This window comes from Enoplosus armatus, chromosome 9 (genome assembly GCF_043641665.1).
Source record: "Enoplosus armatus isolate fEnoArm2 chromosome 9, fEnoArm2.hap1, whole genome shotgun sequence".
NCBI classification, from domain to species: domain Eukaryota; kingdom Metazoa; phylum Chordata; class Actinopteri; order Centrarchiformes; family Enoplosidae; genus Enoplosus; species Enoplosus armatus.
The window spans coordinates 20,696,849-20,722,832 of record NC_092188.1 but is presented as its reverse complement, the minus strand read 5'-3'; the positions used below and the strand labels follow the sequence as shown (position 1 = coordinate 20,722,832).

Sequence of the window (25,984 nt, the reverse complement as noted above, 5' to 3'; positions counted from 1 at the left end):
CAATTACATATCCGTAGTGAGGAAACAAGCACTTGTAATTAACAGCCTTTGCCTTTTTGCGTTGTTTAACCGGCTCAAATCAACCTGCAAAATCACAGTCACACGAGGACGTCAGAGAGCCAGAAATGAAGGTGTGATCATCAGAGTAGAAGCCTGAGAAACACACCTTAAAGCCAATCAGAATAAGAAAAAAAAAATGCAGCCTATAACATGCAACTGCACACTCCTGGCGATGCTGTTTTTGAACAAACGTCTCCTAGACAAAGAGATTTCTTAGGCGGGAAGTGTGAAACCAAAAAGGTGTGACGACACGTCTTCAGCCCTCAGAGACAGCTGAGCGGCTGCTCTGTTTGTCAGGAGACATACAGAGCATTAACACCAGCCAGAGCACCAGACCAGACAGATAGTGTTACACAGCGCTTCCCTTCCTCGTGTCAAACGTGCGTAACCAGACACACTCAGAGACACATCACAATTATGGCAGAAACGAGTTCAAGTTCTGCAGGTTTTTCAAATGCAAAGATAAGCCATGATGCCACACCATGCTGCTGCTAGATTTACAGCGAGGAGAAATCTGTGCACGAGCCACTACAAAATGACATGTAGCTCCGGGCTGTGCGAGGCCAGTTGTTAAGAGATGTTGCGTGTTTGTGCAAAAAAGTGACAGCTGGAAGGAGAGGGATGTTATTATCTATCTAGATGCTATTCAAAAACAAAAAAGGCCAAGGAAGTTCACAGTCATTCCTGTGTGCAGACACAACAAACATCTTCATTAATTTAGACTGCTAGACAGCAACATGCATGGTACACTCTTCAAACGGATACCGCACATTCATTATTAATCCATACCATACTGGACCGCATGAAAAATAGCAAGTGACAGCCGGGTAGAAACGCTAATGGAAAACACTTTTTTTTCCCAAGGATGCTAGTTCCCCTAAAACAGGGTTACATGAAAAGCAAAGCCGCTTGAGCTCATTTCCATAATACCTCTGCGTGCCCCACGAGAGTCTCGGGTTCAGTTTGCCTTCATTAGCGTGTGCCACGAAACGGCATATACCCCCCCCCCCCCTAGTTTTTGCAGCTGGAGTATACTGAAAGGCTTTCAGTGTCTACTAGTAGGGGCTGTTGGATGTGAAACCTGCCTACTGGCTGCAGCTCACAGACATTATTTTAGGGGGAATTTGCTGCGGGAGCCAAGGATCTTTCTTTCTTTTTTTTTTATCAGATTCACAGCAGGAAGCAAATTGGACGGGAGATAACAGTTGGCTACTCTCATCACCTACAGGCCCACAGATAGAAGCTCATTTAAATTCAGACAGTACGTCCGCCATTCTACTTCTCAATTTGACTTCCATTTCCCACCGTGGCAGCTCACTTTGTTAACGAAAATAGCACCCGAACTGTTGCAGGAGAGATACTATAAGTGCCGACGTTTCACACATTGTTGAGCTCGTTGGCAACTGGAGTAAGATTTTGTGTTTGTCATATGGTTCATGCTAGCCGTGGCACTGCCTCAGGAATGAGTGTCTGCCCCTCCTCAGTCTTAAAGATTACAAAAGGTCCTTAGTTGAGACAGATGCCAGCAATCCAGAGGCTTTTTATTTAGCCAATTATCTTCACAGAAAAAAAGAGCAATTACATCCACCTACTAAACCCAAAAACTATGCAATGTGCACTATAATCATTCAAAAAAAAAAAAGGCATAATGTATATCACAACTTCACATACTAAAAAGAACAAACTCATAGACAAGCAGTATAGCATTTCTCTGCAGCAGACGCATAATGAGGATGCAATGGCCAGCAGTGTGTGTTTTAGCCAGGTATTCTTTCACTTTAAGAGTCAAAGCACTCCATCCGTTTATCCTTTAGGAAAAGTAAAAATAGAACATATCACTCTTTGCAACTCTCCAAATGACTCATTGTCCATGCAATGTTACACGGAAGAGGCGCGGTTGACATCGCGGCTGCCAGGTGCTTGTGTAGGACATGCGGCAGTGGTTGAATGGAGGTCGTGAGAGGGGTTAATCAGGAGCCATGACAGATGTGTCAAATCTGAATAGCATCATGGTGGTGGTGGGGGGTTGGGGGAAAGGGGAGGAAGACTTTCATGCAAATCTTAACAGTATAAGTCACTTAATATCTCACTGCGGGGTCCCAGACAGTGTCCCGTCCTCTCTCACACATCCGAGTTGATGCTCAGGTTGGCCAAGCGTGGGTCAGAGTTTATCTCGTACCTGTAATGGTACCCCTCCATGTGGTCCCTACAAGCATCCCTGATGTTGTAAATCCACCGCTTGATGCCTTTTCTGTTCAGGTAGAGCACCAGCAGGAATATGACACCGATCAGGGCCAGCACCAGCCCCAGGAAAACATAAGAGGTCTCCAGCACGCCCTCCATGTCGCCCGAGCACTTCAGCTGCGACTGCTCCACCTGCAGGAGCGGCTGGCGCCTCAGGCCCTTGGGGTCTGCGCAGGTCAGGTTCTGCATGTCATCGACCTGAGTGGAGTTTTTCAGCCACAGCAGCATGTCCTCGATGAAGCAGTCGCAGCGCCAGGGATTCCCCGCCAGCCGGACGCGGAGACCAGGCTTGAGGCCGAACGCTGCCAGGGTGGTGGCGGACAGGTCTCTCAGGGTGTTGTCCCTCAGGTCGAGGTCACGCAGCGGCGGCGCCTTCAGCGTTCCGTTCTGGATGGAGATGATAGAGCTGTTCTGCAGGCTGAGGTTGACCAGGTTGGAGAGGCTGGCGAATATGTCGTCCGGAAGGATCACAAGGTCATTGTTGGACAGGTCCAAGGCTGTCAGCTGGAGGAGGTTTCCGCTCTGTAGGACGCCTAGGACCACATCCAAGGAGGAATGATTGTGAAAAGACCTACTGAGGTTCAAGGCCTGCACTGTGTTATTATCAGGGAAAGCTCTTTCACTGAAATTCTGGATTTTGTTGTTGCTCAAATCCAGCCGCACAAGGTTTGGCAAGTTGTCAAATACCTTTGCATCAACGGACTCCATCTCATTCCCACTGAGATAGAGATCTGTTAACTGTTCCAGGCGGACTGGGAAGGAGTCCACACTAATATGGGAAATGCTGTTTCCTGTGACGAACAGGACTTTGGTATTGGTCGGTAAAGAATGCGGCATCGCGTCCAAATCCTGGTTTTGGCATTTCACAGTTTGTGAGAAGCACATGCATTTGTCCGGGCAGCCGTGGCAGGACAGCACGGCCGCGAGGAGGAAGAGCAAATGCATCAACCCGGACATGTGTGTTCTCCCTCGGATTTCTCCGCACGACGTGCTCAACAGGCGCATCTCGGATCTGTACTAAATCTGTCGGCGCAGACAGTGCGTAAAGACTGCCTTACTGGAGTCCAACTCAGTCACCGCCTCGCTCTTCCACGGGGAGCAAGGGAAAGTTTTTCAACTACGTTTCCCGCCTTTATCCTTTCTAAAAACTGCTCCCAGTTCCAGCTCAGACTCCATATAACTACCCCCAAACCATCCTTGTGTAGGATACGTCTACATTTCCGTGAGGATGAAGGTGATGTGGACGAAGCTCGCAAACTTCTAGCCTGTCCTCTCCGTTTCTCCAAAGCCCGGGCTTATCTATAACAAGCTACACGGTGGTCTCCCAGTCCAAAACAATCAAGTCCGATGCAGAATGTAACATCGGCAAATAACTTACAACTGGTTCCGAAGCAGACAATGCTCCCCGTCTCCCAAAGGTGTCGTGTATCACATGCGCACTTCCAGCCTGCCGTTCTCCTGAGCGTTGGGAGTCTCGAGCTCAGCTGCACAGTGCAGACCGTTGGAAGGAGGGAGCGTACCATTGTTCAGCAGAAGGGGGGTGAGCAGAAAACTCTCAAGTTTATTTATATTTTAGTTCATACTTTTTCCACGCGTGATGGTGCCGCACAGGATTTTTGTGTTCATCTCAACTTGCTTGTCAAACATCTAATTGTGAAAATCGCAACTAGTTTTCCTAAAAAAAAAATGACCTGACCCCGTTGCTTGGGGTCCAGGGACCTCTAGGGGTCCCCGAGGGAGGTCCAGTGACGTCCTAAGATGAGGTTGCAGTCTGTTTAACAATGTAGTAAAATACACCCCCCCTCCCCCAACAGACATTTACACAAAAGTGATGGTAATAGTCATAGTTTTGCAGCTTCCTAATAAATCATTACCAAACACACATATTCTCAGATGGCATTTCTTGTTTAGTGGAGAAATGGAGAAGGACGTTTTGATTTAATACTTATGGTTTATCATAAGATTTGATATCTAATCCAGTTCAACACAAAACCCATTTGATAAGTCAGAGTCTCGGTGAAGATCACACATAGCCTAAAGGAACTGATAAGCCAAGAGAAAACTGTTAGGGGAAACACATTATTCATTTGATCCACTGACAATGTCACATTACTGAACCCATTATTTATTGCTATTAATTTAGAAAAGCCACAATCTCTTTTAGGATCCTTGAGGATTATAAGGGCCTCTGTAACATACCCAAAGAATACAGGGGGAAATGTGTGTGCCAGAAGTTATGTCTACATAATACAGAACCACATAGACAACCCATTCAAAACAAGAGCAAAGAACAGATGACTTGTAATCATTTTAGGTAATGGTTTAATCAAATTTCTCAAAAAATTCAAACAGTCGTCATCCTTTCATGCTAACAAAATCTTCTCAGGTTTTGGTCCATGGGATGGGACAATGGTTTTCCTCAAAGAATTATGCAAAACTGTTTTTTGGTAGCTGTAAATAATTTCCTCAACCAAAAAAAACATTTGTTAGCCTCAAGGGTTCGATAACATTATATTATTTCAGAAAACAATGCAATGGTCAGATTCCTTTATCCCTCTACATGGTCTGTATTTCCACATCTATGAGAAATGACTTGAGTGGAAGCATTGTCTGCTGGATTATGCAGGATTATTCTGCTGAAAGGCTAAACTGTGGATGTGTTAGTGCATGAATGGCGTGCTCATCAATATATCATATTTGGAAGCCCCCGCTGTAGATCCCAGTGTAACCCTAGCTTCACCCTCCTTTGACCCCTTCCTATTCTTAGCCTGGGTCAATGTGACAATCCTCGGAGTAATGCCATGAAACCTGGATCAAGGCTGGAAGTGATACTCCTCCCTGAAAGTTAACTATGAAACTATTGTAACTGACATGATCAATTACATGAACATCAATTCATCTTTATTCTCTACTAAAGGAACAAACCATTATTTTGTCATACTTTTATATTTAAGACAACTGTTAAACGAATATTATTAATATTAAGAATAAGATATCACTGCTGAGTCTCACATGAGGTGTAAAACGTAACACTTGAATGAATGAAATAAATCTTCTTGTGTCATTTAAACTTAATCTGCAAGGTATATAACATTTTTTATATAATCTTTTTAACGTTTAAGTTATTTTATCATGTTGTTTTCTACTGTTATTATTTCATGATTATGTTTACAATCTAAACCTAAAATAATAATAATAATAATAATTTCCCATGACATCATAGATGCAGCAACAGCACACCCTGAACATAACTAACGCCCACATAAATTAACCAATAGAATATTGGGATGTACACGCCCTGACCAATCAGAAGTCTCGACATTAGCGAGTTTTATTTTTTTTTTTACCTAACCTGCAGGGTTTCAGACGTTCAGTCCTGCCAACATTTGCACCAGTGAAAAAACCGCTAGCGTCACTCATTTGTAGTAATGACACAGTGGATGTACGTCGTTGATGCAACTTTCTCCATGTCCTCTTTTTTCTTTATCTAACGGAAGGTAAGACATGACACATTTATTTCCCTGAGCAAAACAGCTCGCCAACCTTAGCTTTCGATGATGTGTCAGTTAAGCTAGCTGCTAAGGTAGAAGTAGCTAACGCTAGCTAACAACACTTGACACATCTTCAAATCTATAACGTTACGTTACCTTTATAGCAATTTTCTCATTACAGGCGTCTAGTTGGCTGCCATGCATAGCAAATTATGATGTGACTTGACGTGACGTTATCCTGCTTGGGCACCATGAGCTAATACTTTGGGCAAGTAACGTTAGTTAGCTGTTAGTTCGTGTTCCTGCACAACTTGCTAGCAATTTGGTCACCTATGTGGGAAATATGATCGGTTCGTCTTATACATATAGAGAAATAGGTTCACAACAGCTTTAACACCCCAGTTCTGCTACGCAGAAGCCAATGAGGGTGCAGCCAACACTAAGAAGCTCAGGTTACTCGGCTAACTTAGCCTGTTACATAATCCTGCTGTTTAGACAATATTAAGAACCTCCCATCGTAATGCTGGTGCCCTTTCCTCACAAAAACATAGCCTAACTCATATGCAAAGCTATATGCAAAGTTTATGTTTACGTTGTCCAATAACTGTCTAGCAAAACCGTCAACTCAGTTATTAGGCCAAACTTGCTCAGACCTTTGCACTTGCAGTTTTGGATCTCATCTCACTGCTGCATACTGCAGTTAAGAAGTATACAAAGTGTGAATGTCAGCCATTTTCTTTCCAGTGAAAAGTCTCAAATTTTCTTCCTCAGGTGCACTCTACAATTATGGAGGTTTGAAAAGGAAAGTGAGAATTTTGGGGGGAAAGGGGGCCTTTCCCCTCAAGTTTGATGGTTGGACTGCTGGACAAGAAGGTCAGAGGGTTGTTGAAACTGTTGCCTTTTGTAAATTATAGAGAGTATATAGAGGAGAAACTATTTTTGCAAACATTAATATGTACAATTTTGTATAAAATGCACAAGCGGTTTTGTATTTATTGAATTCGTGATGCCATTGTATGCTGCAAGCACCTTAGTTTGTGTTCAATTCTTGGTTGAAATGGTGGACTGAAACAAGTCACAGAAAGGCTCTGGGGTCGCTAGGGTGCGGTGGAACCTCAACACAAGCACAATTCTAGCACTCCAAACCATCTCAACCTTTTGTTGACACATTTTCTTTTCTTCTTCTTGGAGAGCAGCTCTGTTATAGTACAAATTTTAGCAGCAGTCTTTACAGTTCATTACCCCACATTGCATTTTTTTTGAGTTTGTTTTGCAATTGTGGGTGGTGGGCTGTCAAAAGGACTTTGTAATACATAAGGGCGGAGGGTTCACTGTGAAGTTTGGTGGAGGTCAGGATGAGTCTGGTACCTCCGGACTGCACCCCTAAATGCCGCTCACAGCAGCATGCAGACGAGGTGGTAGCGGCACTAACGGGCGGCTCTGAGGGGCAGCTGCGGGCCTTCTTGACTTCACACTGCCACAATGCGACCACCTTGCGGGATGCCTTTGGTCGCACTGCCCTGCACCTGGCAGCCTCGCTTGGAAAGAAGACCCTGCTGGAGTGGCTGCTGGAGGGTAAGAGCGCTGACCTGATGGTGAAGGATAAGGAATCTGGCTGGACCGCTCTGCATCGCAGCGCCTTCTACGGAAATATCCACTGTCTCATATCGCTGGTCAAGGTATGCATTTAACACAGATCACCAAAAAATGTGCTGTCAAGTTGTCCCATTTACCAAATTAGTCAAATAATGCCGTAATATGGAAAGTAACCTATGCATGCCATGAAAGGAAAAATGAAGATTAATCCATTCTAATTTTCAAGAGTTTGACCTATCTTTGTATATGTTTTTTTCTTTCTTCTTGACACTGTTTCAGCATGGCGGACTCCTCTCCACCCAGGACAAGGAGGGTCTCTCTGTCCTGGACCTTACAATGAAGGACCGACCATCACATGTTGTGTTCAAAAACACCGGTAAGAAAAGCTGATGACTTCTTATGTTGAGTAGGGATTTCTGGCACAACTTCACCGTCTTCCAAGGTGCATGGAGAAGGGGATAAAGTCAAAAGCGGTCAAAACTCCAATCAGCACTTATAGTATAAAGAACAACTTTATTGTGAGGCCAAAGCGATCAGGCTTTTGGCCTTCATCATGTCCTTCATGTCTTTTTAGCCATTATGATTTGTGTGTTTAACAATACATACAAAATTACTTTCTGAAAGACTTATGGAGGATGTAGTACCCCTGTGGATGAGCAGGACATCGTTCTGTTAAGCTTATAATTTATCTTCCATTTTATTTTACCATTTTAAATCCTATTTAAATGTCTTTATATGGGCTTGTGTTTGTTTTCTTAATACATGTTTCTGTATTGTGTCATGTAAAGCATTGTTGTTGAGAGTTATGCTATACAGCATCAGAAAGGACCTGTAGTTAAGTCAAGCTTCAGGTGGAGGCAATGTTGTGGCTGAGCATGTAATTGTGTTTTCTTCCTCATTACAGACCCAACTGAAGTATACACATGGGGAAACAATACTAATTTCAGTCTTGGGCATGGTAATCAGGAGAGCAGACAGCACCCCGAGCTTGTGGATGTGTTTGCCAGGACTGGAGTTTACATCAAGCAGGTAGGCTGACAGCACACTGTTGTTGCCCCAGCTCTCCAGGGAGTTTTTTCCTACAGCATAGGGCTTCCCTACCCTGAAAACCCCACTCACATGTGTCACACCAGTAATGGCCTCATGCTTCAACTCTGTGCCAACATGTGTTACATTAAAAAAAAAAAAAAAAAGCCAATACACATGGGTACTCCAGATAAGGCACACCACCTGGGTAAACCAGCAAAACACCCCCTCCCCAGAGTCCTGTATATTACACAGCCTTCTCTTCAGGGTAAAACAGCATTTGTAAAAAAAAATTAACCTCTACTCATGGCTCATACTGGCCTATACTTTCTCCAGGTGAAAGCACAGATGTAGAAATAGTGGTTATACTTGAGAGTTTTAAATTGTACTTGATAAGTGAACCAAGTTAGTGGTTGTACAGCCATGGTACATTATATTATTAGGCCTGCTGTACTAAACCATGGTCATTCTTGGCTAACTGTGGATTTGGGAGGTGGGGGTATCCGGGGGGGAAAAAAGAAACCATCAGTAACGTTGTTTGACTGAGTCAAATAGAGGGCTTAGTCAGTGTGTGAGGCATGGACTGATTATCTTGGTCTTCTCCTGTATAATCTTAATTTGTGACTTTGTTAGGCTGGTCTGTACATGGTTAAACCAAGCTGCCATCCTGGCTACTATTTCATGCATTTGTCATGTTGATGCTCTTAGTGTGATTAATATAGCTACTGGCACCAGTGCAACTACCCCCAGTGGTGTATGTGTACACACCAGGTGCTAGCTGTAGTAGATGAAGTAATGCAGAACGACTGTGTTAGATGTGTCGTCGTTTTAATCTCTTCTTAAGACTTGGCACATATATGTGGGTTGTGTATTTGTTCAGAAATGATGAATCTGGGCTTCGTGTCACTATTTTATATTGGTGTTTACAGAGTGTTTGAGGTGGGTTTTTTTCTGACCTGAGGGACTTGTGCAGAGTAATTTCATAAAGCCTAGTGGGGGGGGGCAGATGGATCTGATTTCATGACCACACAATGACCCAGTGGCACTGCGTATAGTCTTTGTCTTCTAGCCCAATCCAGCAGGTGCCAGAGGTTAAATATTAATTCCACAATGACATGTTTTTAATTAAATGAACTACACTGGTGTGTATGCTTGTGTGTGAATGTCCACATCAATGTGATACTTTGGGAAACATCCCTGCACTCTATTGAAAGCTTGAGGGGAGCAATGTATTAGTAATGATGTTTGCTTTTCCACTTGTGCCCTGGCCTTTATTGGCATAGTGTTTTACTATCACTACAAGAGGGCTTGGCCAAGGGACATGGAAAGAGATGCATCGCAGCCTCTGCTATGAGGTCACAATTATAATGACAAGAGCCTTCATCAGCACAAACTTCAGACATTTCCCTGAAATAGGATGTATAGTATGTATATAGTGACAGAAAAATCACAATTATGCTCACATGTAATCGCCTCCTCTCCCTATAGGTGGTCCTGTGTAAGTTCCACTCTGTGTTCCTGTCTCAGAAAGGCCAGGTCTTCACCTGTGGACATGGACAGGGAGGACGTCTTGGCCATGGAGATGAACAGACTTATCTGGTGAGACTTATTTTGGTGTGACAAAATCTGCCATATACTTTAGAATATTGTCAATGAGTCCATATTTCTCATAATTATAATATACACACTAACCTCAACAAAGAAACATACCATCATCTGAGAGAAACATTCATGATCAGTGTTTTAAGCTGACTAGTGACCAACCTCCTTAACCATAAATTTAGTTCATCAACAGGTTTTGTCTTCAGATTCAGTGTCTAAATGAAAATATTTGTGAAATAAGTGTCTCCACTTTGAAAACAAGATACACTCAGTGGCCCCCTTATTTGGTACACCTGTAAAATCGAATGCAGTCCAATACAACAGCTCAGTCAGAAATTCTGCCTTTACAAAGATAATAATGTTCAGTTTTGATTGACCCATTCAGAGAGCTGTTAATTTAACTAGAATTTACATGTTTCTCTTGTAGGGTTATGTATAGATACAGACCTTACAATTTATACATTTATTGTGAAGTACATGGAAGAAGTGTTGAGTTAATATCAACAGTAGCTTTATGCATTAAAGGATTAATATGGAGTTATTTATATTTTTATATATTATTTATCAACAAATCTCATGAAAAGACCAAAACTAAAAAATGTCTTAGTCCATCTCTACTCTGTCTGCAGCACTCAACCCCAAGCCCTTGTGCTCAGACTGATGATGTAAATCTTGAAGGACTTTAATGTCTTAAACATTCGTTTCATTTGTTGAAACAGCTGGACAATGCAGTTTTTCGCAAAATAGTGCATTTGTTAGGGACTATTTTCAGCCATGGATTAACAGTTTTGACAGCAGCAGGACGATAAACTACAGCGCCTTTTATTGGTCAAACCCAAATAGATACCATTGAACGCTGAGCAGTGAACCTGGGCTGTTTATATAAAATATATATATAATATATTTAAAAAAAATTCAATTTCTTCTCCGTCTCGCTGCTCTCCCCAGGTTCCTCGGATGGTGGAGGGTCTGACGTCCCACCACTGCTCCCAGGTGGCGGCAGCTAAAGACCACACAGTGGTGCTGACAGAAGAAGGCTACGTTTACACTTTTGGCCTCAACACCTTCCACCAGCTAGGTCTGGCTCCTCCTCCCGCCTCGGCTCATGTCCCTAAACAGGTAGGAGGCAGCAGGGAGGCTAGTGGAAAGGTGCCGATGACATTTAGCTGTGCACGTAACGAGCATTGTTTGTGTGCTAAATGAGATTTGGTGGTTTCGGTGAATGAAATGACTCGGACTTCTTCGATCTGCTTTCTGTTTTAAAGTATGGAAGTTTCCTTTTGAGATTGATTAGTCTTTTATACAGTGTTTTATACAATTTGCTGTGTATGTAGGTGTTCTCCAAGATGCTGAAAGGCAGGACAGTGATTGGAGTTGCAGCTGGAAGGTTCCACACCGTGCTGTGGACCAGAGAGGCTGTCTACACAATGGGACTCAATGGAGGCCAGCTGGGTAAGTCTCAACATTTAAATGTCAGCAAAACCAGTGTTACAAGAGAAAATTGTACTGCTTTTCAGATACTAAATGTGATAGAACAGTTTTGGTAAATTTGTAAGCAAAGTGAAACCCTGCTAGAGTAAAGAGTAAAACATTTCGCAAACGCTTAACAAGCAAGCATGAATAATGGTCCTGCTGCAGCAGCAGAATGGTACAAATGTTTATTTACTTCTGTAGGAGAGAGGTATGGTGAGGAGGGAAGACTCCATCCTCCATCATATCAGAGGTGGATGACAAAAAGGCTATTATGTGATTTCTTTTTATTTGTATTTTCTAGTAAAAGGCCACTATTAAACACACACTGTTTAAGGGCCCCATTGTGTGTTGATCTCCATTGTGTGTTGATCGCCAGGTTACTTGCTGGATCCTAATGGAGAGAAGTGTGTGACAGCCCCCCGGCAGGTATCGGCCCTGCACCACAAGGATGTCACCATAGCTATGGTAGCAGCTAGTGATGGAGCAACAGTAGTCGTGACTGAGAAGGGGGACGTCTACCTGTTGGCTGACTACCAGTGCAAGAAAATGGCCTCAAGGTGAAAAGGAGAGAACAACTTATTACACTGCAAAACACATAAAGACTCAGTTGGCCTTTTATTGGATCCTCTAAAAGACTAAAGGATGAAGTTTCCATTTCATTAAAAGACTTGTGACAGTCACTCTTACACTGTCTGTGATATTAAAATGCTACATCCATATTAATTTCCGTCAAGCAGCATACAGTCAACACGACCTACGTGTATTTCTTTTCCATAGTAGCATAATCGGAGCAATAAATGGAACCTCTTTATTATAAAAAGCACACATACTACATTGATATGGAACAGGTTATCTCTAGCGTCCAGCATCCCATTGGAGAAGTAGTGGGCAAATCTCTTGTTATCCAGTATTCATCCCTAACTGTCTGACATCCAAGAGTCCAAGGGTGCAGGTAATTGTCAGGCAAGTGTAAAGATGCAATCTCTGTAAAGAATTAAAGGACTCGCACTCTTATGTTCTTCCATGCTGGTAGGTCTAACTGATATGTGTGGCCCTTTACAGCACAGCACAACACAGCACTGTCAGTTCTGCATTGCCCCCAGCATCCTAATCAGACCTAATCTGAATGTCAGCAGATGGTAAATAACCCACAAAACGAAACAGTTAGGCTTTTTCTTTGATTTGCATAATGTGGTGCTGCGAATATGTGTTTGTTGGGAAAGGGCAGTGGGGCTAAGTGCATGTCTGTCTGTTAAATAGCAATAACACAACATTGGATTTACCTGAATGCAGATGTTCGAGAAATCAGCAATGATAATTAAACAAGCGTCTTCCAACAAGCAATGTGGATCTTGATACATAGATAGACAAATTAATTTGAATGTGACACCTAATATTCTCTCTCTTTCTAATTATCCATTGTGATTGGTCTCTTTCAGGCAGCTGAACATCAAGAAGGTTCTGGTCAGCGGTGGTAATTTGGACCACCGCGTGGTTCCACAGATCCTGAACGAGGGAGGAGGGGAAAAGGTGGTCATCTTGGCATTAGATGAAGCTGGGAGAGTAAGTGCATTTAGAAAGTATAAAAGGAAATCCTTTTCATTCTTATTACTTAGTTATGTTATTTAGGCACCTGGCTCCAAGCATTACTTAATAGTTTGGCCTAAAACAATTGTGGGACAATAAAACTGTAGTTTTGATCTCACTTCTGCCTCAGTTTCTAAATGTTAGTGCAGTGAGTGACTGTATAAGATTGTTATTTTTAACATTGCTGTACTTTCCCTGTTGTTATCTAACCTATGGTGCGTCGTAGACAGTTATACAAGCCCAAATCATCCTATAGATGAAAATGGTGACTAAGACTCGTCTGCGTAACTTTCCTTAAATTTTCTCCCTCCTCCATGTCCCTCTCTCTCTCTCTCTGTCAGGTGTTTTGCTGGCGCTCCTGCGGCAGCTCGGTGAGACAGTGCCGGTGGGCGTATGGGCGGCAGGTTTTCATGTCGGACATAGCTCTCAGCAAGAACAACATGATGTTTGTGACTCAGGAGGGGGAGGGCTTCAGTGGTGTGTGGGCTGGAGAATATAAGAAGTACGGGGAGAAGAAAGGTGAGGTATTTAGGAACATGGTATACTGAATCATAAAGTTAGCCAATGTTTGCAATTGTTAGTTGATGTTTCAAATTATTTCGATCATATAGACTCGTATTAGACTGTTGCTTAATTTGGTCCAATTTCCAAACTTTATATATGTGTATGACCTGAACATACTAATTTTCAGTTAGAGATAAAACAGCAGTACAAATGTTCAAGGATACGATTAGAGAGTACAAACAATATTAAAGTAAAAGGGACATCATTAAAGCAAGTCTCTTAAAATAGGTCTTAAAAAGTATGCTCGTTTTTTAATCAGATTAACATGGTTCTTGTAATCTTATAGAGGTCAGTGTGGAGGTCTGTGGCCATTCAGATGCTGGGACACTGTACGAGCGAATCCGCCTGGAGAAACTCCCTTATGTTCACAGAGCTGTCAGCATCACCATGGACTCTAAAGGACGCAATTTTGGAGTGCTTCAGTCCGACCCCAAAACAAGGTAGGACTGCGCTTAATGGTCTACAATGATGGTGTTCATAGGTCTGTAGATAATACACTTGAAGCCTAAAAAGATGCTTTGGGACCAGTTACACGGGAAGCATGAGTGAAGTGCGAGCTCTTTCGACAGCCAGCGTTGATGGCTGCGTTGAAAATGTAAGCACACCTGCTCCATCAGGCAGACGACTGAAAACAGAAGTGTTAACATGTTCTGTGTAAACAGGGTGTTAAAAATATAATGAGTGACACTTGAGAGATAATTGAACGGGAGATAAATCTATGAAATCATCATGAGGTGATTTTTAAGGTATGAGGTTATCCCAATCAGTGGATAGAGGAGGCTAAATAATCCTTAATAGAGGATGGATCCTCTGATGAAAAATGTGATGTGCGTTTCTTCTTAATCATCCTCCTCATTCAACTCTATGATTATTAAATCATTATTGCTGATCATCTTTTTGCATTACCCATGTGGTATTGTGTGCAATTCCATTACGCCATTGAAACATGCTTTTTATTACACATACATGTAAAACCTCTTTAGGAATGTTATTACGGGTGCTTTGACTCACAGTTTGGATTGGTATCCGTGTGGCTGCCTATACTATGTTGGCAGAACACAGAGAGAGTTTGAACAGCTAACTAATAGAATGGTAAAAGAGCATTGAAGTGACAAAGAATATTTAGTAGATATAAAATACATTCCTATCTTGTGGTTCATCGGCATTATGCAGGTGACTCTGCTGTCTAGAAGTGGAAACCTGAAGAGATGGGAAGCAAAAAAAACAACAACTTTAAAACCATTATCTCTCCAGGGGCTCAGTAATGACTTGCCACTGAATGTTATGTTGGCGCATTTAGCTGGTTGGGCATAATGCAAAATAGTGGACTATTTATCTTAACTGATTGGGTCTAATTGTCTTTATTTTTAGATCTCGTCCCTGCTGATAATATACACTGCTGTACTGGAGTCAGTGCTACAGCATAGAAGCTCTGTACCCCTTTTTCTTTTATTATACTACTGCTCTCTTAACAACATGATGATTTTTATGCATTTTCTGTCTGATGGACATCTTGTTATTGTTATTGTATCTTGTTATTGAAAAGGTCTGTACTCTATTTACATGCATCTTTAAAAAGGCACCTGGCCTTTTAAAGATGTATTGCCTCCAGTTCTATTATCACTCAGTTGTCACAGATGACGCTCTTTGTGGGTTTTGGCCTTTTTGATCATCAGTGATTATTATACAATGTCGTCCACCCTGTGTCTTTACTCCAGTTTGTATGAGATTCCCATCGTTTCTCCATCCTCCTTCGCCCAACACTTCCGGTGCCTTCTGGATGAGGCGGATGAAACGGACAGCATCCACGACGTGACCCTTCAGGCCGGTGATCGCACCTTCCCGGCCCACAAGTACATCCTGTCCATGAGGTCCGAGTTCTTCCGGAAGCAGTTCATGTCCGAACATTGTGGGGTCGACGAGGAGCTTGATAAAGAAGTGAGGAAGAGCGAAGATGCCGTGGGCTGCGATTTAATCATTTTGGAGAGGATCCCAGCGGACATGCTGGAACACGCCCTGCACTTCATCTACACAGACTCCTGTGAGTTGCTGTTGCACGGGGCCCGGCCCAGACTCTCAGGGGCCTTGACTGGACAAAACCAGGTGAGGGAAAAGAAAGAAAATCCCACAGTGTTCCTCACTTATTCACCTATCAACCTCTCAGCATCAGAACCCTGCTATACTAGGCTTCACTGTATACTATTGCTTCAGTCTATACAAAATATTTGCATTAGCCTAGAAGAACTGTTTATCTCTGAGTCAGCTGTGCTGTTTCAATGTTTCGTCCTGTCCTGGCCAGGACTCAGAGCAGGAGAGGCTTATCAGCAGCCTGCAGGACTTGGGTCTGAGAGGTCGCTCAGCCCTCGAGGTCTACCGCTCCCTTCCCCCTGCAGCCAAAGGAGATGGCGACAAGGCCAAGAGCAAATGTTCCAAGCCTGGCAAGAAAGGGAAAGGAGGCAAAGGTGACAAGGCCGGGGCCAACGAAGGCGGGGCCAACCCCGTGAAAACCTTACAGGGTGTTGCAAAAAAGCTGGGCTTGGGCAGCCTGTCTGCACGGTGAGACACAGAGTGTGTTCTAAACCCTGAGGCAAGACCAGATTTGGTGTCATTTTTGTTAATGCTGCTTTCTTTATTCCCTCACAGACTGGACGGAGTCAAATATGAAAGTGGAAAGATCAACGTTATAAACAAGAAGACTGGCAACAAACCCAAATTCTACCAGAAAAAATGGTGCGTCTGAGTGTATATTAACAGCTGTAGCTACAGATTATATCGCAGATAATGAATTTGACACGAAAATGTATGTTTCTTGTCTTTTTGTGTCTGTACAGCTCCTACCTTTGTGATGTTACTCTGAAATCTGAAGATGGGCAAGAGTTTCCATGTCACAAAAGTGTCCTCTGTGCAAGACTAGGTAAGATGGATCAGCAAAGACACAGATAGTCCCATCCATTCATATTGACAAGAATGTTGTAGTTTTGCCTGAATGTCACACATTAGCACATGAAGTGAAAGTGAAATGTTTTCACTTTTGTGTCCACCTTTTCTGCAGAATACTTCAATAGTATGCTTGGAAACCCCTGGATTGAGGTACGCCAGGTTTATATTTCATGCTGCCTTGTTCATTAACCAGCGTTTCACTTTTGTGGACGTTACCATAGTAGTGGTGCTGATAATGACGTTGTCTTGCGCCCCCTTAGGCCACATCCTGCACTGCACTGGAGTTGCCTACTAGCTCAGAGATTCTGCAGGTCATTCTCGAGTATATTTACACGGACGAGTCTCCCACCATTAAAGGTAGCTTCTTTGTTAAGTTTTATGTTGACTGGCAGTTTTGAATTGGTATTTCTGATGATGTGAATTTACATAAACAGTAAAAAGGCACATATGAACAGGACTTATTGTTCTCTTTCTTTGCTCAACAGAGGCTCTGAATGTAGAGTTTGTCTGCAACGTATTGGTTGTGGCCGACCAGCTTCTAATCACACGACTGAAGGAGATGTGCGAAGTTGTCATCACTGAGAACTGTAAGCTGTGTTGGTCTTTCCCTCTATCCTTCCAGCCACTGTTGCTTACTTTGCCCTGATCTTTGTCCAGCTTCTTTCATCTAAAATAATGCTGCATTCATGTCATATAAAAATAACAATTTGATGGCTTTGAAGGTTAGAAGCATGTATAGTAGCTTAGTCATCAAGACACTGGCAGGAGTTTGGTGCAAACTTGAATTTTAGATGATTTTCTGTGAATTGTCAATGAAGCTGCTTGCTTTGCTCTCCTCAGTGACTCTGAAGAATGCTGCAGAGCTGCTGGAGTTTGCCGCCATGTACAACGCAGAGCAGCTCAAACTCTCCTGTCTCCAGTTCATGGTGCTCAACATGGCCGCTCTGCTGGAGTCAAAGTGAGCATCAGAATAAGTCACCCAATGTGCACTTTGAAGGATCTCTTATGAATTTATTCAGAGCATTTCAGGTTTATTTATAGGTATATGAAAAATTTGAACACTGTGCTGTGCTGAATGTAATTGAAAGTGTTCATTTTGAGTTCAGAAGTATACATAGGTCCGTACAAGATTGTCTTGAGTGTGTATTCAGTGAAGTTGTGGACAAATGAAGAAAGGGAGATGCTGATATACAGGAGGACAAATACTTTTCCCGGCAGGAAAGAACTAAAAATACACTTTCTCATCTGCATGTGTGTGTCTGTCTGCCCCTTTGTTTTTGTGTTGCCCTCAGAGCGCTGGATATTCTTAGTGATGAAGTGCTTGTGGAGCTTTCTGCAGCCTACAGGAGGATGGTGAGTCACCCCCCCCCCCCCTTTAGAAACATCCCAATCTGCATCATCCTTTCCATGACTTCAGTGTTTGCTTATTGCTCGTCTTTTGGCTTTGACTTTTTTTTAAGATAAAACGGCAATTAATTAAAGTGTTTCTTGAAGTCTCAGTTCCCTCTAGACTCATCCTTTTGCCCTGATGTTCAAAGATCCATCTCTCCAATAGAAGTTGTTTCAGTAGACGATTTTGTGTGACTTGGGGAAAAAAAAACAAATGTACTGTTGTTTTTTGTTTCTTATATAACTTGCAGCTGAATGCAGCAACTTCTGACACACTCTGTACAGCCTCTGGGAAATGTACCGAAATATATACAAGTGTGCCATGAATGTGAATCCCAATGCAACAATATAAATGACATTTGAAGTAACTCGTCAAATTATTAACATAGATTAACATTAACAATGTCAGAGTAACTAGTTTGTTTTTAAGGCTGCCAACGTTACCTTTACTACAATGCAATATTTGGTGTGTTTATAAATATAGAGTCAAATGTATTATGACTGATTGCAATAACTGTTATATAACTATATAACTATATAACTGACAAATTCAATTGAATTGAACTGAATGCATCATTTTAAGTCTAAATGTGGTTCTGATGACAGATATCTGGTGCTGGAGATGCGTCACTTAACAAGTAGGGTTCTTGCAATGTGTGTTTGGATTTTTTTCCAACTGTTGTGTTTTTTTAAATGTCAGATCCCAGCCATGCAAAAGAGGGTTATCACTCCGTATCCTGGCGCCCCAGACCTCAGTGTGTATGAGGAGGACGATTTGGACTCAGCGTTCAGCCCCAAACCAGAAGCGGAATTGGATCACTCCTGCAGGTACACAAGCAGGGATGTTCAGTATCCATCCATCTCCATGTTGTTGCTCTTATTGTTTGTTTTCAGATTTTGCTGCTGCTGTGCAGAGTTTCATATCCTCTGTAAAAAAAAAAAAGCTGGAGCTAACCAGGCTTTCTGAAAGTCATCTTAAATGTGCTAATGATGGTACCGCATTACTCCCCTCCCCCAGGGAAATCCTGTTAAAGAAGGCCAAGATGAAGGCTAAAAAGAAACCAAGGCGACGCTCTGACAGCTCAGGGGGCTACACTCTCTCTGATATCATTCAAAGCCCCCCTGCTGCAGGTAAACTTAATCTCACATCCATATCCACACGTCATGACAAACCACACAGATTTTTTTAGTTTTTCTCCGTCACATCATTAAGCTCCTCTCTAAGCTGCTGTTGTTCATAGGTAATGTGTAATTTCACTAACACGCTGTCTTTCCTCTCAGTGGTCTCTCCGTTCCTGGTGAAGTCGGGCAAGGCTAACTCTACAGAGTCCCTGCAGGAGCTGCTCACATCCGACTCAGAGGGCAGCTACATGGGGGTGGGCAGTCCCCGTGACATGCAGTCCCCTGTCTTCCAGGACAGAGCTGAGGTTAGCCTCTGACCACGACAACAATCACATGCAGACTTACAACAGACGATTATGTTTTTTGGATATTTTAAGTCATTGATATCAGCGTGTGCTTCTGATTAGAACTGTGAAACAATCCAGGACCAGTCCAACTACTGCTCTGCTAATAGTTTGTGCTTTATCATCTGCAGGATGAGAAGGCTTTCAGTCAGAGGCTCAAGACTCCACCCAGCACCCCGACCTCCCTGAAGGACTGCCTCCCAACTCCCCCCAACTCTGCTCCACAAACTATCCCCAAGGTCCTTCCCTGGTGAGATGGACTTAATGATCCTATATTTAAAAACATCCTTTTCATCTTGTTTTCTCTCCTTCTCATCCTAAAGATACTGTAGATAAAACATTCCCTCACTTTGTTTTACATTTTTTGAAAAGCAGGATTTGAGATTTGATACAAGGCACCCTGACTTTAACAACAGACCTCATATCCTCCCACTTTGAGCAGGGGGTTCAGGGAAAGGAATCAATGTTTTCCTCTGTAGTTAATAAATAAGTATTGAAAATTGAGCTGTATGTGTGACTGTGTTTTTACAATCTGCAGTCCTGCTCGTCCACCCCCAGTCTTGGATCTGAGAACCATCATGGACATGGAGGCCAGCTCTCTGCAGACCCTCGGAGCAACTCCTAAAAGCCCTGGAAGGTGTGAGACATCTGATAAGATTATTTATTTACAAACAAATGATTTACAGTGACCTCTTAGACTCGTCGATAGACTGATGACTGACTGCAGTAGGATTGCATTTGTACTGTTGCCTTGTTTCTAAAATGGAATGCTTCATTTTGTCCTGTGGCCCAGTCTGAAGGAAAGCTGTCCTGCCACACGACTGAGCATTTATTTCTTCACTGTTTTCCACTTGAGCTAACAGTACATATTTTTCCTCCCGCCTGCAGTGTCAGCGCCAGCGTTAAGCACTCCCCTGTTCCCACTAAACTGTCCCAGAAGCAGAGGAAGATGTTGGCTATGGCCAACAAGGAGGCCAGTGTGGAGTCCACTGCATCCAAACCAACCCCCACAGTCGCCCCATCCAAAAGCAGTGGGAAGGCCTGGTGAGTGAGCAGAAATATGAAGACCACTACTGTCTACTGCTCTCAGCTGTCAAGTAATAGCTTCCTGGTTGCTCTTGACGGGTTTATATTCTGTCACTGACATGACCAAACAATCAGTTTTTATGTATTAACAACACATCAAATGACTTTGTTTGTAGATTGGGTCGCTTGGAGTGAAAAACACAACACATACTCCGTTTGGAGGATGTTTTTATCCAAAGAGCCTCACAATCCAAGTAATAATGGTTGTTTCTATTGACAGTAAATGTAGATTTAAAAGAGAGATCTGGACAATACATCTTGGTGAAGAGTACCAAAGCTTTTAAGACGCACAGCGCTCACTAATTGGACGGAAAACAGAATAAACTATAAAACAGCAGGTCACTAGATCCACATAAGAGCAGTAACAACAAAAGTACAACCATCTTTTACTGTGCATTAATGTGTCCGCTGTTTTCATCTGCAGGGCAGCAGCAGTCCAGTCCCTGCCCTCCTCGTGCTCATTTCGGGCGCTGCTGGAGGAGGAGGAGGAGAACTGCTTGATCAGAGTCACTGGAGCCCAGAGGGGCCAAGGTGCCCACGGGTCCCCTGTCACTGCTACTCCTGCAACCAGGAGGGTCACGTTCAAATGTGCTGAAAGCAGCGAACCAGAGAGACCCACTGGGTGAGTATCTTTCTGTACACAATGAAAACATATCCCACCGCTTGTCTCCAGGACACCATGTTGTGCAACGTGTTTTAATTTGATCGGGGAGGCATGGAAGCTCACACTGATCTGCTCCTCGCTGTGTTTGCACTCTCAAAGTAAGAAATGACCTCCACATAACATACACTGGAGAACAGCACATAAGGGAAAGATCGCTGCCAAAACAAGGTTGACTAATTCTGTTCTGTGCTGCTCTTTTCCACTTGGTGGCACTGTTGAGGTGTCTTCATAAAACTGCTGTCAGGTTTTTTCTTTTTTTTTTATCAGCAGCCCGCACACACACTGTGTATACAAGATACAGGATACCACATTACCTTTATCATTCCTTTGTACTTCAATCCCAACTAACCTCATTACAGTACCTAATCTAAGCCTTCATTAAAAAAAACTTCTATTATATATATCTTCATTATTTTCTCATCTCTCATCAGATCAAGAAAATGCCCCGTTGACCGATTTATCTTGACCAATCTGACTGGACAACTTGTGCAATGTTAAGTGCTGACTGAGAGGATCTCCGCTAGTTAGACAGATCGAGAGAGGCTTGACGCTCTGGTCTGAGTGAGGTGAACAGCTCGAAATGACCCAGTACAGCTGGGTTGACCTGCCCGCAGACACTGAGTCACAGTTCCAACATCCACCGACAGCTGGACAAACACAGCACACACAGACAGCCGTGTGAGCTCCAGTCCACAAATATGCATTTCTAGTTGAATTACAAACAACAATTGTCCATGAAGGCAGATTATCTTTAATTGTATTAATTAAAATGAAACTGTGGAAGTGTTAAGCCATCTCTATTTTAGTTTCAGGTCTTGAATGTGAATTTCTCCTCCTAGCCCTTTTTGAGAGTGCGTCTCTTTCATCTGATATCATACTTCCTCAGTTTTGTTTCCCCCACGCTTCATGCTACAATCTCCAGAGCAGACTTCTAGATAGTAAACAGCTGTGTGAGTCACTCTAGCGAAGCCGGTGATGTTAATCAGTATTGATAAGGGCAGCCCTCATGTCACAACAGATCATACAGAACAGGGAGCAGGTTTCAGGTTCCTCTTGGTATTCGGATGAGCTGAGAGACGGACGAGTTCAAGGCTCAGGAAGCGGCAGCAGCAGCCTCGTATATTCTCATGTCTGCCTTCTGGGACACTGTTTCCATATCCCAAGTCAGGATTAATAGAGATGCCTTTATAATCCTTCACGCTTTGATTGAATGTCAAGACTTTTTTTTTTTTAATGTTTCCATAGGTGTGTCTCTTGGCCAGATTAACATGCGCACACACAAACACAGACTTTCATGGCTTTAACATGCATCATAGTGAGTGATTAGGAATGTTTTTGGCCTCATTTATAACAAACTATTAATGCAGTGTGTGTCCAACCCTCACATAGCAACTATGAAATAGCAAATCACTTTAAGCGCACACAAATCAGACTGCAGGGAGATCATGTCATCTATGTGACATGTCATATTTTACACGTCATGTCGAATAGATGTTCAGGGTCCTTGTGGAATAGGAAAACCGCAAGACAGGTTGTGTACTTTCAGAGTCCAAGAATATAAATATTCAGAGAGGGAAAAATCTAAATGTTTGTACAACACTTTGAAGCTACAAAAACAACAGAGGTTACAAGGAAATGGAAACAAACTTAAAAAGATTTCAAAAAATGTGGACATATGTACACATTTAGAGACAATCCTGATATGAAAATAAAGAAGCAATAAACACATCATTAGAAGGCAGTAGAAAATGTTATATCTTCTGGTGATCTTAGCTCTAACTCTTGAAGCTCTAGCCAACAATATTTTTTGATCCAAAATGCATCACTGAGGTCAAGAAGAACAAGAATAAAGTCTTGCCTGCATCTTATTAAAACTTTGATCTCAGTGCTGGGATTCTGCTGGAATCTCGACTGTGTAATGAGATGTATTTTAACTTCAGCCTCGTTACATAATCATATGAGAGGTTTGTGAAAGCCAGGTGGACATGCGGCCGTTCACACACAGCAGCTTGTCAGTAGTAGTTGACTCAACCTTCGTCCACGCACTCAGACTCTTGTTGCTTTCACTATCACAGCACGGGCGCTGATACCCATCCTCCCTCTGTCTCTCTCTCTCTGCCCCTCAGGCCCTGGGTGCTAGGAGCAGTGGGCAGCCCCCCCCCCTCCTCCCTGGTGACCTTCGCCTCCATCGTGGAGGAGGAGAAGCAGCAGGAAGCTGCACTGATCCGCAGCCGCGAGAAGCCGCTGGCGCTCATCCAGGTAACACTCACCCTTACATGCACACTCCTGCCATGACTGAATGTATAGCTTGTGTGTGCAGCGTCCAAGTGGAAAACATAGTGGGGGTGGTGTTTCGGGGGTGGTACGGCCACAGCATGCGTCTCCTTTCTCTCCCTATCTGGCAGACATATCTAATGAACATCACATTCTGTACAGTGCTGGTTAGAAATATCTGCTCTTCTTCAGATGTTGCCAGGCGTCTGTCAGCGCCTTCACTGAACACTGTTCTGTTCCTGTGGCTTTCTGGTTGTCATTATGTAAAACACTCATATTATCATTAAGCTGTCTGTGTCAGCGTTTTCTCCTTTTCCCCTTACATGAAGTGTGGTTTCCATCTCCTTTTCTTGCCTCCTGTCCTTGTAGATTGAAGAGCGGGCAATCCAAGACCTCCTGTTCCATTATAAGGCGCGTGACAACCCCGATGAGCTGATAGTGGTGGAGAGGTCTTCCAGAGGTCCTATGGCAGCCCCGACCTGGAACAAACACTGATGTTTTACAGCGCAGCTGCTTCATACCATCAAAGTGAGAACATCCCCTGCAGCTGTCACTCCGCGTTGCTGTTACCCTGCTGAAACATCGTCAGATCCATGAATCCGTGTTGAGGTGCACCTCAGGCTCATCCGGCCCAGTGTGGGATGGGTCTGATGCAAATCTATTGCTCATCTCTGCAGTGTTACTTTAAGTTTTATTTTATTGCTGCTCAACATTTTGTTTGTATGCGTGAGAGAGAGCGCGCAAGTGTTTTTCATAAATGAATGTGGTCCTGAGGAGAAGTTTTGGGCCTGGGATTACTGATGCATGTTATTTTTTTCTTTCTTTGATGGGATCATGTCTCTGCTTGGCAAACCAATAATGCGAAAAGTAAATAACTTTCCCAAATAAATATTGTTAGATATGTGAAGTTAAAGTTGCCAAAGAAATGAAAAGAAATGGAGATGTTGAAGCCACAATTCTTTTTTTTATTTTTGATTTTTTTTTATGGCCCTTCTTCTTTTCTTGATGCTTGCTTTGTTTTGACTGGTTGCTTCAGCTGATTTGCAGTGACATGGTAACCTTGCTGGAATCAGTAAATATGTGTATTTTACCTATGAGTGAAATATATATATTTTTTCATATTTAAATTACACTGTTTGATCCTGTTGTAGTCAATGGTAAATGTAGGTTGGTTATGCGGAAGTTATGACTAGTGTGTTTTAGAGAAGGTGGCGTGCCTTTATCAAATAATGACCACAGATACAGCAGCTAAAATACCTTTTTATTTCTCTTCATTATTTAGTTGTTTTGTTCTCCAGCTTTTCTCCTGGAGCCAATGTAGGCTTGGTAGGTACCTCAGATCTGGACCATGTGATCTTGTCTTCAGATGCCATATGTGTGTGTGTGTGTGTGTGTGTGTGTGTGTGTGTGTATGAGAATGAGAGAGAGAGAGACATGAGGATGTGAAGAGAAAATGGCATGTTAATAAACTGTCTCACCTGTGCATTGATCCTGTCTCCTGTCTCTATTTCAGTTTAGATTGCAGTGGACAGAATGAAAGGAGAGACATGTTTAATTATTTCCTTTTTTTTAATAGCAGAAACTTGGTCTTTTACTGAAAAATGTGGCTTTCACTGCATCTAATAAAGATAACATTTAATGTGGCCGTTTCCTGACACTTTAGCTGCCCTGCATGAGAAAAGGACCATTATCGAGTCTCAGCCTGTGATTAACTGTGATGACCCTGATCTGAACAGCGAGTGTGGCCATTTAGGGATTTTATTGGCTGTAATTATAGGTAGAGCACCACATCGGAAGTCAGGGAGAGACGGCTTGTGAGGGAAATATTAATTACAGGTTAGTATCTATTAGTTGGTGCAGGGATGACACATGCATCAAAGCCTTGGAGGAAAAAAAAAAAAAAAAGGTCTGCCGCTTTACATCTCTCCGCAATAAGCTGGGCAGATACCACGAGCCTGGAAACCAATGTCGAATTTTTCTAAAGGACTGCTCATCTTCAGCGTCTGTGCTCTGAATAAAAATGCAGTGCTTTTGCAGGTTGTGGAGTGCCACATTACATGTTTTAAAATTAGACCTTGAAGCATATAGCAGCCTACATAATGTACTTGACTGAGCACGGGCACTCTCTCTATTAGCGCATTAGTACCCTGGTTTTGAACTTCATCCTGGTTTTGATCATATGCTGGATATGACGTTTACATGGCTACATGATTCTAACAGTATCCAGGTTTTGATTTCTCATCATCTCCGCCTCTATGTTTTCTACCAGCAAAGAATGTTCAGATACCTGGATCAGGTGTTTGCGTGCCACGGTATCCTGGCATATTTAGGTTTCTCAAAACCAGGAGAAGTGCTTAACCAGGTTCACCATAAATAGGACACTAGCGCACAAGTGAACGCACTCCATGTTGAGAATAATCTTTGTGATAGCTGTAGGGCAGTGATTCCCCTGTCAGATAACCCTTCATTATCATTACCTGCCATGTTTGTTTTTTTTTAACTGGATATTATTTAATTATTAA

At 42.8% G+C, this 25,984-nt stretch overlaps 2 protein-coding genes across 2 annotated transcripts; one reads left to right on the top strand and one right to left on the bottom strand.

Annotated features, from left to right (window-relative positions):
• Positions 1-2,181: 2,181 nt before the first annotated feature.
• On the bottom strand, positions 2,182-3,309 carry tpbg (trophoblast glycoprotein). Its single transcript, XM_070912677.1, has one exon. The coding sequence runs from the start codon at positions 3,307-3,309 to the stop codon at positions 2,182-2,184; it is 1,128 nt and encodes a 375-aa protein (XP_070768778.1).
• A 2,405-nt stretch (positions 3,310-5,714) lies between these two features.
• On the top strand, positions 5,715-24,951 carry ibtk (inhibitor of Bruton agammaglobulinemia tyrosine kinase). Its single transcript, XM_070911462.1, has 29 exons — positions 5,715-5,801; positions 6,567-7,474; positions 7,671-7,767; positions 8,296-8,420; positions 9,906-10,016; positions 10,968-11,138; positions 11,354-11,471; positions 11,869-12,049; positions 12,932-13,055; positions 13,421-13,598; positions 13,930-14,083; positions 15,362-15,746; positions 15,943-16,199; positions 16,287-16,373; positions 16,475-16,557; positions 16,696-16,733; positions 16,844-16,940; positions 17,069-17,170; positions 17,424-17,541; positions 17,876-17,936; positions 18,673-18,800; positions 18,991-19,103; positions 19,254-19,399; positions 19,570-19,688; positions 19,977-20,075; positions 20,327-20,482; positions 20,949-21,146; positions 23,315-23,447; positions 23,832-24,951. The coding sequence occupies exons 2-29, from the start codon at positions 7,151-7,153 to the stop codon at positions 23,955-23,957; spliced, it is 4,029 nt and encodes a 1,342-aa protein (XP_070767563.1). The 5' UTR covers positions 5,715-5,801; positions 6,567-7,150; the 3' UTR covers positions 23,958-24,951.
• The last annotated feature ends 1,033 nt before the right edge of the window (positions 24,952-25,984 follow it).